This window comes from Ambystoma mexicanum, chromosome 1q, assembly GCF_040938575.1.
Source record: "Ambystoma mexicanum isolate Mex_15411 chromosome 1q, UKY_AmexF1_1, whole genome shotgun sequence".
NCBI classification, from domain to species: Eukaryota; Metazoa; Chordata; class Amphibia; order Caudata; family Ambystomatidae; genus Ambystoma; species Ambystoma mexicanum.
In genome coordinates, this window is record NC_090922.1 from 77,327,280 (window position 1) to 77,340,387 (window position 13,108).

The following is a 13,108-nucleotide window of genomic DNA, read 5'->3' on the forward strand; positions in this document are numbered from 1 at the left end:
GAGACAATATTTAGATCAATACCTCGCCAATGGTTTCATTCGCCCGTCAAAGTCCCCGGCATCCTCAGCTTTGTTCTTCGTGCCTAAAAAAGAAGGCGACCTTAGAACTTGTATCGATTACCGCGCATTGAACCAGATAACTGTTAAAAATCGTTACCCTCTGCCTCTGATCCCTGAACTCCTTGACCAGGTGAAGGACGCTTGCGTATACACCAAGTTAGATCTCCGGGGGGCTTATCATCTGGTACGAGTAAAAGAAGGCGACGAATGGAAAACGGCCTTCCGTACAAAATATGGACTATTCGAATATCAGGTGATGCCTTTCGGGTTGTGCAACGCGCCTGCAGCCTTCCAATTCTTCATGAACGATGTCCTTCGGGAACTCATCGATGTCTGTGTTGTCGTGTATATCGATGACATTCTTGTGTACTCCTCTTCGGAATCTGATCACAGAAAGCATGTCAGGTTCGTCCTAGAGAAACTGCGCCAGCACAAACTGTTTGCCAAGCTGGAAAAATGTGTTTTCCATACCACCGAGGTTGAGTTTCTCGGATTCATCCTGACAACTAAAGGGGTTCGAATGGATTCACGGAAAGTGGATGCCATCCTCAAATGGCCATCACCTAGTTCGGTGAAAGGTGTCCAAAGCATGCTTGGTTTTGCCAACTTTTATCGCAGGTTTATCCCGGAGTTTTCACGTATGGTGCCACCCATCACTGCACTCTTGCGAAAAAATAAACGTTTTGAATGGACTGAGGAAGCCGAACAGGCCTTTCAGGAGTTGAACGCTAAGTTCACGTCCGCACCTATTTTGAAGCACCCGCATCCCAATCTCCCATATATAGTCGAAACCGACGCGTCTAGCTTAGCCATGGGAGCTGTCCTGTCTCAGAGAGACCCTGAAACCAACCAACTGCACCCCGTAGCATTTTGGTCCAGAAAGTTCTCGCCGCCGGAGATAAATTATGCGATCACTGATAAGGAACTATTAGCCATTAAGTCCGCCTTCAAGGCTTGGCGGCATTATCTCCTCGGCGCCCGGCATACCATAACCGTGATCACTGATCACCGAAATTTACAATATTTAAAAACTGCCAAGGCTCAATCGTCTCGACAGCTCCGATGGGCTTTGTTCTTTGCTGAGTTCGATTTTGTAATCACCTACCGCCCCGGCTATAAGAATGGTAAGGCGGACGCTCTATCCCGAATTGGAATGGAAGAAATAGACACAAACTCAGAACCTGTGCCGATAATTCCCGAACAAAGAATTTTGGGGATAACCACTTTACAAACCCTTGAAGACATTCAAGCACGAGTGAAACAATTCCTGGACTCTTCAGCCTTGCAGGATTGGATCAAAAGGGGGTCTAACTTTTCAGTCAAGGATGGCTTACCTTACTTCCAAGGACGCTTATTTTTGCCAGAAAAGGAATTGCAAGAACTGATTATTTCCCGTCATCATGACACCCTGATGGAAGGACATCCTGGCATTGCCAAAACAGAGGAAAAGGTTAAACGACAATTCTGGTGGCCTATCTGGCGAAAGGATATTAAATCTTTCGTGATGTCCTGTGGAGTTTGTGCCCAAAACAAAGGTCAAAAGACAAGACCCGCCGGTCTTCTTCAGCCCTTAGACATTCCACCAGCACCTTGGCACACCCTGTCACTAGATTTTATCACGGACCTGCCTTCTTGTAATGGTTACAATACTATTCTGGTCATGGTGGATTTATTTTCCAAAATGGCCCACTTTATTCCGTTGAAAGGATTACCTTCAGCCTTTGTTCTTGCCAAAGAATTCCTCGAAAATATCATCCGTTTGCATGGATTCCCGTCCATACTAGTCTCCGATCGGGGAAGCCAGTTTATTTCTCATTTTTGGAAAAAGTGTTGTCAACTGGCACAAATCGACGTAAGACTCTCGACCAGCCACCCCCCACAGACCGATGGTCAGACGGAGAGAACGAACCAGACCGTTGAACAATATCTACGATGTATGTTGCACCAATCGGAGGGTAATTGGAAGGACATTTTATGGGTGGCAGAATATGCATACAATAACTCGATACACTCTGGAACTGGTCAGAGCCCCTTTTATACCCTACATGGACATCACCCTCGTACTTCAGACTTGGACTCACCTATGAGCCTTGAAATGCCCGCAGTGGACCATTTGCATTCTACGATTACTCAAGCCTTCAAGGATGCAACTGCACATTTGCAACATGCGAAAGGGAAATACAAAAAGAATGCGGATCTGCATCGAAGAGAGGCGCCTCCATACCAAATAGGGGATCAAGTATGGTTGGCTACCAAACACCTATCACTCAAGGGGCCTCGAACTTTTAATCCAAGGTATTTAGGCCCTTACTCGATCAAAGCTATAATCAACCCAGTGGCAGTCAAGCTCGATCTACCAGCTAACATGCGGATTCACCCCGTTTTTCATGTGTCACTTTTGAAACCAGTGCACCCAGGAACCAGATTAACAAAGCCACCAGAACCGATTCAGATAGATGGGGAGCCTGAATTCGAGGTGAAGAACATTTTGGATCTAATTGATTGGAAAGGGTACGGGCCTCAGGAAAGGTCTTGGGAACCCAGTGATCACGTACATGCACCTCGGCTGGTAAAAAGGTTCCATCGGAATTTCCCAAACAAACCGAAACCTCCAGAAGGAACGACCTTGGGAGGGGCCTTGGGGGGGAGTGCTGTCATGATGCCTACCCCCGGAGCACCAGGCCAGGCCCAGCACCCCCGGAAGCAGGCATCATGCCCTCGGGTAAAAGCCCAGCGGCCCCTTATAGGGGCTCTTTGGACTCAGTCCTGGCGCCTTTGGCGCCAGGCTCACGTTGGACATCAGTCCTGGCGCCATAGGTGCCAGGCTCATAAAGGGAGGTGTTTTGTGCACTTACCTGATGCAGACCATGCTGCACGCTTAAGGCCTCCCTGAGACCTGAAAGGGACTATTTTTTCATAGGGACTATTTTTTCACTCGGGCGTGGCCAGGGAAGGATACATACCTAGTTGGGGAAGGATACATACCTGGGACTTCTTTGGAAGCTATTTAAGCCACGCTCAGACAGCAGCTCATGCTTCGCGTTGTTCTGCTTCCTGCAGCTTAACGCTCACCGTGTCTGCTCCTGCTCCTGGACTCCAGCCACGCTCGCCTCGAACCTGGAAGACCTGCAAGGAAGGAAGAGAAGAGAAAGGTGAAAACCAAGGACTATTTCAAACTTCTTACCTGCATCCGGAATCTTCTCGCCAGCATCCCTGAAGAAAGACTTCCATTTAAAAGCATCGCGTTGCTCGCTGCAGCGCCACGCTTCACTCACCTGTCCTCGAGACATCTCCCGGCTCCATCGCGGCTGTCAGCATCGGACGCCACATCTCTGCACCTAGGGGAGAGAGGAAGAAACAAAAGGTGAGCAGAAGGAACACAGAAGGAAAGCCTGATTAACAGCCATAATACTTACCGGCTTTTCTTCCACATTTCGGGTCGGCGCCGCACCGTTGGCAGGTACCGTACCCCGGCCCCTATGGGGAAAGGACAAGAGACATTTCTGGGGAATGATAAGGACATTTAGAGGGATCGCCCTCATCAGTACTCACCTCGGCAGTTTAACCCCTCGACGCATTGCCTTCATTCTGCACCTGAAATAAAGGACAGATCACAGGTTAGAAAGACAACATAAAGGGGGCCTCACTTGAACTTTGGACTTTCATACTTACGGCGCATCGCTCAGGAAAGTCAAGTGGATTTTGCCAGCGCCATTCTGAAAACCAGTGAAGTAACTGGACGAACACGCGCCCCTGCACCAGAAGCAGGATAGAGAGTTCATCCTTCCAAACCATAAGGTGAGCTTAAACCGGGGTTTGGAGGAAGTTAGAGAGGAACGAAGGGGGAAGGGGGAAATGGGGGAGCTAGCACACTATTCTGCAGACTGTTAATCCCCTTTCTCATCTGCAGAAGGATATTCCTACGGGCCAGGCAAGCACGATTCGGAGGGTCCTGTCCAATCGGTGTTCCGGGTCCTGCGCATCATGCTAGAAGAGGCCACAGCAATCCAGACTAGACCAGCGCCCCCGTGGGAACCAGGTGAGCGTTACAGAACGCAAAGCCTTCCTACAAATTCCCACCCAGGCGCTATGGAAACTTCCGAAACTGACCAGTTGGCCCAATTACTGGGGGAATTACGGGCCGAAGTACACGCCGCTCATCAAGAGACTAGTGCCCTCAGGAGGGAAGTGATTGTAATAAAGGATAGAGCTGATGACCTGGCTAGACAGCTTTTGCAAGGTCAAGCTGGGCAAACTCCTTTACCCGGTTCCGGGGGGAACCCCGCTCCTGTGGTTTCCAGTAACCCGGTGCAGATTAATCTACTTGGAAACATGCCGCTGGCCCCACCTGAACGCTTTGCTGGGGACCCCAAACGATTCGCCGTATTCATGAATCAGTGTCGTTTGCACTTCCTATGCAGACCTGGGGCCTTCCCTAATGATCAGACCAAGGTAGCCTTTGTGTTGTCATATCTCAGCGGCTGTGCTGCCGATTGGTCAGTCCCACTGGTAACTCAAGATGACCCGATTCTTCGTGATTTTCAAGGATTTCAAACAAGCATGGAAAGGTTATTTGCTCAACACTCCTAGGGACAGGCTCTGGATGACGAACTTCTATCTCTGCGACAGGGCAATCAAGACCTTCTATCCTACATTGCAACCTTCAATAGACTAATTGTGGAAAATGGTTGGCCAGAGGATAAAAGAATCACGTTATTCTATCGAGGTCTACGCGGAGAACTTAAAGATGTCCTGGCACAAGTTGTGAATCCGCCAATGAATGCACTGAATATATAGACTTAGTGGTCCAATTGGATCACAGGCTGCAAAACAGAAAAGCAGATCGGTCCAAGTTTGAAACCCGGGTGTTGGCCAAGACCTACGCTAACCCCAAGGGGGCTGATGCCTCGGAGCCTATGCAAATCGGAGGTGTTAAAGGACCCCTAACTCAAAAAGAACGGGAAAGAAGACAACAGATGCAATTATGCCTTTATTGTGGGTCCTCTGGACACTTTCTATGAGATTGCCCGGTTAAGCCGCCCAAGAAGGTGGTAGGAGCCGCTGATAAAATCCATGGAAACTCTGTATCGGGAAACGACCACGCCCGGCAAGCGTAGGGGTCCACTTGCCGAGCTTGAAAACGAACTCTCAGAACTCGCATTTCATTGTGCCAATGGTCCTCGTAGATCCAGAACAGCCTAAACGGTTGCATGCTATAAAGGCCTACATCGATAGCGGGGCTATAGGAAACTATGTGGATCGAGAATTGGTCTCTAGGATAAACCTCCCTCTGCGTCCTAAAACCAACAAAGATGTCATCACCACAGTAGATGGAACCGAAATTGCCTCTGGACCGGTAACACATTCCACAGCTGAGGTGACACTTGTAGGTCCGGATGGCCATCGGGAGGCAGTTGTGTTTGATGTAATCAAGGCTCCACAGTTTCAGCTTATTCTCGGAATCCCTTGGTTAGAGACACATAATCCTCGAATTGATTGGCGAGCAAAGAGAATAACCTTCCCAGATTGTGCACAAACCTGCTACCCAGAAAATCCAAAGATTAATCTAGCATCAGTAACCTCTGTCCCCGTGCAACTACCTCCAGAGTACCAAGACTTTCAGGACGTCTTCCAAAAGGAACAGGCCAACACGTTACCTCCCCACAGATCGTACGATTGCCAAATCGATCTGGTGCCCGGTGCACAACCCCCTTGTAGCAGGATTTACGCCCTTACTGAACCAGAGAATCTGCATTTGAGACAATATTTAGATCAATACCTCGCCAATGGTTTCATTCGCCCGTCAAAGTCCCCGGCATCCTCAGCTTTGTTCTTCGTGCCTAAAAAAGAAGGCGACCTTAGAACTTGTATCGATTACCGCGCATTGAACCAGATAACTGTTAAAAATCGTTACCCTCTGCCTCTGATCCCTGAACTCCTTGACCAGGTGAAGGACGCTTGCGTATACACCAAGTTAGATCTCCGGGGGGCTTATCATCTGGTACGAGTAAAAGAAGGCGACGAATGGAAAACGGCCTTCCGTACAAAATATGGACTATTCGAATATCAGGTGATGCCTTTCGGGTTGTGCAACGCGCCTGCAGCCTTCCAATTCTTCATGAACGATGTCCTTCGGGAACTCATCGATGTCTGTGTTGTCGTGTATATCGATGACATTCTTGTGTACTCCTCTTCGGAATCTGATCACAGAAAGCATGTCAGGTTCGTCCTAGAGAAACTGCGCCAGCACAAACTGTTTGCCAAGCTGGAAAAATGTGTTTTCCATACCACCGAGGTTGAGTTTCTCGGATTCATCCTGACAACTAAAGGGGTTCGAATGGATTCACGGAAAGTGGATGCCATCCTCAAATGGCCATCACCTAGTTCGGTGAAAGGTGTCCAAAGCATGCTTGGTTTTGCCAACTTTTATCGCAGGTTTATCCCGGAGTTTTCACGTATGGTGCCACCCATCACTGCACTCTTGCGAAAAAATAAACGTTTTGAATGGACTGAGGAAGCCGAACAGGCCTTTCAGGAGTTGAACGCTAAGTTCACGTCCGCACCTATTTTGAAGCACCCGCATCCCAATCTCCCATATATAGTCGAAACCGACGCGTCTAGCTTAGCCATGGGAGCTGTCCTGTCTCAGAGAGACCCTGAAACCAACCAACTGCACCCCGTAGCATTTTGGTCCAGAAAGTTCTCGCCGCCGGAGATAAATTATGCGATCACTGATAAGGAACTATTAGCCATTAAGTCCGCCTTCAAGGCTTGGCGGCATTATCTCCTCGGCGCCCGGCATACCATAACCGTGATCACTGATCACCGAAATTTACAATATTTAAAAACTGCCAAGGCTCAATCGTCTCGACAGCTCCGATGGGCTTTGTTCTTTGCTGAGTTCGATTTTGTAATCACCTACCGCCCCGGCTATAAGAATGGTAAGGCGGACGCTCTATCCCGAATTGGAATGGAAGAAATAGACACAAACTCAGAACCTGTGCCGATAATTCCCGAACAAAGAATTTTGGGGATAACCACTTTACAAACCCTTGAAGACATTCAAGCACGAGTGAAACAATTCCTGGACTCTTCAGCCTTGCAGGATTGGATCAAAAGGGGGTCTAACTTTTCAGTCAAGGATGGCTTACCTTACTTCCAAGGACGCTTATTTTTGCCAGAAAAGGAATTGCAAGAACTGATTATTTCCCGTCATCATGACACCCTGATGGAAGGACATCCTGGCATTGCCAAAACAGAGGAAAAGGTTAAACGACAATTCTGGTGGCCTATCTGGCGAAAGGATATTAAATCTTTCGTGATGTCCTGTGGAGTTTGTGCCCAAAACAAAGGTCAAAAGACAAGACCCGCCGGTCTTCTTCAGCCCTTAGACATTCCACCAGCACCTTGGCACACCCTGTCACTAGATTTTATCACGGACCTGCCTTCTTGTAATGGTTACAATACTATTCTGGTCATGGTGGATTTATTTTCCAAAATGGCCCACTTTATTCCGTTGAAAGGATTACCTTCAGCCTTTGTTCTTGCCAAAGAATTCCTCGAAAATATCATCCGTTTGCATGGATTCCCGTCCATACTAGTCTCCGATCGGGGAAGCCAGTTTATTTCTCATTTTTGGAAAAAGTGTTGTCAACTGGCACAAATCGACGTAAGACTCTCGACCAGCCACCCCCCACAGACCGATGGTCAGACGGAGAGAACGAACCAGACCGTTGAACAATATCTACGATGTATGTTGCACCAATCGGAGGGTAATTGGAAGGACATTTTATGGGTGGCAGAATATGCATACAATAACTCGATACACTCTGGAACTGGTCAGAGCCCCTTTTATACCCTACATGGACATCACCCTCGTACTTCAGACTTGGACTCACCTATGAGCCTTGAAATGCCCGCAGTGGACCATTTGCATTCTACGATTACTCAAGCCTTCAAGGATGCAACTGCACATTTGCAACATGCGAAAGGGAAATACAAAAAGAATGCGGATCTGCATCGAAGAGAGGCGCCTCCATACCAAATAGGGGATCAAGTATGGTTGGCTACCAAACACCTATCACTCAAGGGGCCTCGAACTTTTAATCCAAGGTATTTAGGCCCTTACTCGATCAAAGCTATAATCAACCCAGTGGCAGTCAAGCTCGATCTACCAGCTAACATGCGGATTCACCCCGTTTTTCATGTGTCACTTTTGAAACCAGTGCACCCAGGAACCAGATTAACAAAGCCACCAGAACCGATTCAGATAGATGGGGAGCCTGAATTCGAGGTGAAGAACATTTTGGATCTAATTGATTGGAAAGGGTACGGGCCTCAGGAAAGGTCTTGGGAACCCAGTGATCACGTACATGCACCTCGGCTGGTAAAAAGGTTCCATCGGAATTTCCCAAACAAACCGAAACCTCCAGAAGGAACGACCTTGGGAGGGGCCTTGGGGGGGAGTGCTGTCATGATGCCTACCCCCGGAGCACCAGGCCAGGCCCAGCACCCCCGGAAGCAGGCATCATGCCCTCGGGTAAAAGCCCAGCGGCCCCTTATAGGGGCTCTTTGGACTCAGTCCTGGCGCCTTTGGCGCCAGGCTCACGTTGGACATCAGTCCTGGCGCCATAGGTGCCAGGCTCATAAAGGGAGGTGTTTTGTGCACTTACCTGATGCAGACCATGCTGCACGCTTAAGGCCTCCCTGAGACCTGAAAGGGACTATTTTTTCATAGGGACTATTTTTTCACTCGGGCGTGGCCAGGGAAGGTTACATACCTAGTTGGGGAAGGATACATACCTGGGACTTCTTTGGAGGCTATTTAAGCCACGCCCAGACAGCAGCTCATGCTTCGCGTTGTTCTGCTTCCTGCAGCTTAACGCTCACCGTGTCTGCTCCTGCTCCTGGACTCCAGCCACGCTCGCCTCGAACCTGGAAGACCTGCAAGGAAGGAAGGGAAGAGAAAGGTGAAAACCAAGGACTATTTCAAACTTCTTACCTGCATCCGGAATCTTCTCGCCAGCATCCCTGAAGAAAGACTTCCATTTAAAAGCATCGCGTTGCTCGCTGCAGCGCCACGCTTCACTCACCTGTCCTCGAGACATCTCCCGGCTCCATCGCGGCTGTCAGCATCGGACGCCACATCTCTGCACCTAGGGGAGAGAGGAAGAAACAAAAGGTGAGCAGAAGGAACACAGAAGGAAAGCCTGATTAACAGCCATAATACTTACCGGCTTTTCTTCCACATTTCGGGTCGGCGCCGCACCGTTGGCAGGTACCGTACCCCGGCCCCTATGGGGAAAGGACAAGAGACATTTCTGGGGAATGATAAGGACATTTAGAGGGATCGCCCTCATCACTACTCACCTCGGCAGTTTAACCCCTCGACGCATCGCCTTCATTCTGCACCTGAAATAAAGGACTGATCACAGGTTAGAAAGACAACATAAAGGGGCTCTCACTTGAACTTTGGACTTTCATACTTACGGCGCATCGCTCAGGAAAGTCAAGTGGATTTTGCCAGCGCCATTCTGAAAACCAGTGAAGTAACTGGACGAACACGCGCCCCTGCACCAGAAGCAGGATGGAGACTTCATCCTTCCAAACCATAAGGTGAGCTTAAACCGGGGTTTGGAGGAAGTTAGAGAGGAACGAAGGGGGAAGGGGGAAAGGGGGGAGCTAGCACACTATTCTGCAGACTGTTAATCCCCTTTCTCATCTGCAGAAGGATATTCCTACGGGCCAGGCAAGCACGATTCGGAGGTCCTGTCCAATCGGTGTTCCGGGTCCTGCGCATCACGCTAGAAGAGGCCACAGCAATCCAGACTAGACCAGCGCCCCCGTGGGAACCAGGTGAGCGTTACAATTTGCTTCACTAAGAACCATAAGTTGGGCTTGCAGGCTCATAAGAAGCTATATTGCCAACAGCCCAGCAATATTGGTTAAATATAGTAACTTCCATACAATAGATTTTCCAAGCTACTTCTTGTGACTTCATTGGTGTAGTATTGTGTCCACATGATAATGAGAGGTCAAGGGGAGACCTGCATCCTGCTACATATCTCTGTTGGGAACCAATACAAGGGGGTCTGGGATATGTGACTTCATACAGTGTTTGGGATCAAAGCAGGACACCTTGGAACCACAATGGTAATGTTCACTTCCTAGTTTGCATCACACAATTTCTTCAAAATGGCAAGGCTATAGATACAGCATCTGCTAAGAGAGCTTCCATTTCCCAGATTTGATTCACCTTTTGCTTGTTTTAATTACGAGGAAGCTTCCAGTATAACGACGATGGAAACAAGTTGTGTTCCAGCGTGGCTTTGGTTCCTAGCTCTGAGGAATGACCTTGATGGGAGGCTGTGAAGTATTAAATGTCAACCTATCAAGTGAACCCAAATATTACTGCTCATCTGGCTGGACTGTAACTGACCAATCAAGGTTTAGGTTCGGCACTGCTGTCTCAGAATTGATTTGCTGGGTTTGAAGCCAGCCCATAATTGGTTCTGGCATCTCTTACAGCGAGAAGTTAGTGCCATCATCACTCACCATGACAGTACGCAGTTTGTAATTGCGTGCTCGGATGTCCTGCATCAACATCTCAAATGGAGTGAGCTGGTACTCTGTGGGCAGGGGATTGAACTGCATTTCCTGGACCTTCTTCAGCTTCACGCCTTGGCGCAGGTCGCGCATCAGCTGTACCCACAGCCGGGCCTATAAAGACACATAAAATATCAGTAGAGTCACCTAATCATGTCAGCATGCACTACACATAGACCATGATTTCCAAGGCAGACTGAGGCCAGCTCAAGATGGGAGGAAAGCTGAAGAAGATCATTTAAACATTCTCTTATAGGCGCAAGGCCACCAGGCTGAACAAGCTCTTTTCATGAAGAGGTTACAAAGTGAGTACAAATCCTGACCATGAACTGCTGACATTTCACTGTAATGGGAAATGAGTATTGGGGAGGCGAGCAGTGAAAATAAAAATAAATGTTTGGTGTGTATAAAAGGATTCATGAACTTGAGGAAGATGACTTAGATATCTCCATCTAATTTTCCAATTTCTCTTGAATCTGATCTAATATCAGAGACCACTCTATAAGTTTGTTGTTGCTCTGCGTTGTCTTGCTTCCAAGGCAAACGTGTTGCCCCTGAGCTATCCTCAGGGCCCTATCACTGATATGGAATGGAAAGGTATCCCAGTCCAATGTACATGAGCTCTTTACCTAATGTGATAGCAGAAATGCCAGGCAAAGTAGATGTAGTCATGCATTCCAGATTAGATTATTGGTGTTTTCCCAAGCTGAACTGGCCAACATAAATATGTGAGATTTCATGGTAGGCCGGTGCACTGAATGACTTATTAGGACTAGGCCAGCGTAGACTGACTCTTGTATCAGGAGCTTCTGGGCTGTTATGAAAATTGTCAAGACAATTTTCCTCTGGTGTCATATAGAGGCGTTAATTATATATATATTTGTCTGTACTAGCTACAATTAATATTTTCTCTTTCTGCAATTGTCTAAAACAACATTTATCATGTTTCTATTGGTTAGGTTATTTTTTATTAATATTGACACATTGAAAGTTTCCATTTACATACTGCTTCTGTTAACGTCTAATTGTTTTCTTTCCTTGTATGTCATAGTCTCAGGGCTAGCTTATGCCTTTGGTTTTCAGTCTCTACCTGCAGATCCACTGACCCTTCTGAAAACATCCACTTTGTGTCATGATCCATTGTTTGCGACTGAAATGTGCCACGGAAAATGTGTTTCCAATAGTGGGGAAGAGTCAAAAGTCTGTCTAAACCATGTGATGACTAGATGGCAGAATATCATAGGAAAACTAAGGACGAGAGCTTTGATAGTCAAATAATTATGAAGGAACATGCAACCTGGACACAAAGAAAAATATGTTCACTACAAAATGGACAGAGAAGCCAATAAATAATGCTGGGCAAGCCAAATGTGCTCATATAACTAATGGTCTAATATTAGATAGAGGTTCTCAATGGTGTGTTGATTAAATGTTTGAGGTCTAAAGCCCTAGACGAATAAATACAATAAAGCCAGCAACTACCAGTCACAGGCTGAGATCCACAAATCTATGACCATAAGGCGTGTCTACAATTCTCCTTCTCCGGGTCCTCAGTGTCACATGACTGAGGGGAACTAATGGCTGTCGGGGAAAATCATAGCTGTGGCTGTGTCTATTTTCTAAATATGTGGAGTGGTCATATTAGCCCATGTCAAACGGAGATCCTGCAGGAAGACTAAGGAGAAGTAGAGATAGTGACTAGAAGAATTATCTTTGGGAAGGAGCTTTGTACTATTATTGATTGGAAGCAGCTTAAAGACATTGGGCCTCATTACAAGGTCAGCGGTAACCCGCCGGTGCTACTGGCGCGTTGCTGTGGACCTCATAACACCGTTTCTTCCAGCTGATATCCCGGTGCCACCAAACAATTACAAGTCCCGGCGGCCCAGGATGTCAGGTGCAGGAACTGTAAGTCCCCATTCCCGTGGAGTCCGTCGGACTCCATGGGTATGGGGACATGGGAGCACTGGCACTGGCACCATTGCTAACGGTGCTTCAGTGGAAACCATGCCTGCCGGAGCCGGTGCTCCTGCCAGGCGTGACCTGCCAGGAGCACCGGCCCCTGCAGGCATTCTCATGTCTGGTGGTCCGCAAAGGGTGCCAGTACATTGCTACTGGCACCCTTATTTCCGGGCTGCCAGACTTGTATTGAGGCTCAATCTCCAGTTACTTTAGAGCTGACTGTTTCAGCACAACTACAAACACAAATATGATCTGCAATGCCTTCCGATCCAGCCATCATCCCCTGCTACTTGGAAGCCTAACCTATTAGGGCAATTGACGGCTACATTACCCAATCTGTGTTACGCAGGTTATCCAGGTCTGCATAGGAGGTTTCTTGTGATGTTTCTTCACGGGCCCTGAGCTTTTGCAGCATCTGTAAAACATGAAAAATAATTCCAAATAAACTTCACAACTTCCCAGAATCGCACAGCGAATGCAA

At 47.8% G+C, this 13,108-nt stretch overlaps 1 protein-coding gene across 3 annotated transcripts in view; it reads right to left on the reverse strand.

The window, feature by feature from the left end:
- The window catches only part of SPIRE2 (spire type actin nucleation factor 2), a 468,191-nt gene that overhangs the window by 149,156 nt on the left and 305,927 nt on the right, over window positions 1-13,108 (reverse strand). For 2 of the 3 annotated variants that reach the window (XM_069635565.1, XM_069635564.1), the window contains exons 4-5: window positions 12,959-13,042; window positions 10,615-10,779 (exon numbers count right to left, since the gene is read on the reverse strand). In XM_069635565.1, the coding sequence (XP_069491666.1) occupies window positions 10,615-10,779; window positions 12,959-13,042 (249 nt within the window). The remainder of the gene's footprint in view (window positions 1-10,614; window positions 10,780-12,958; window positions 13,043-13,108) is intronic. The other variant, XM_069635566.1, reaches the window with a different exon arrangement.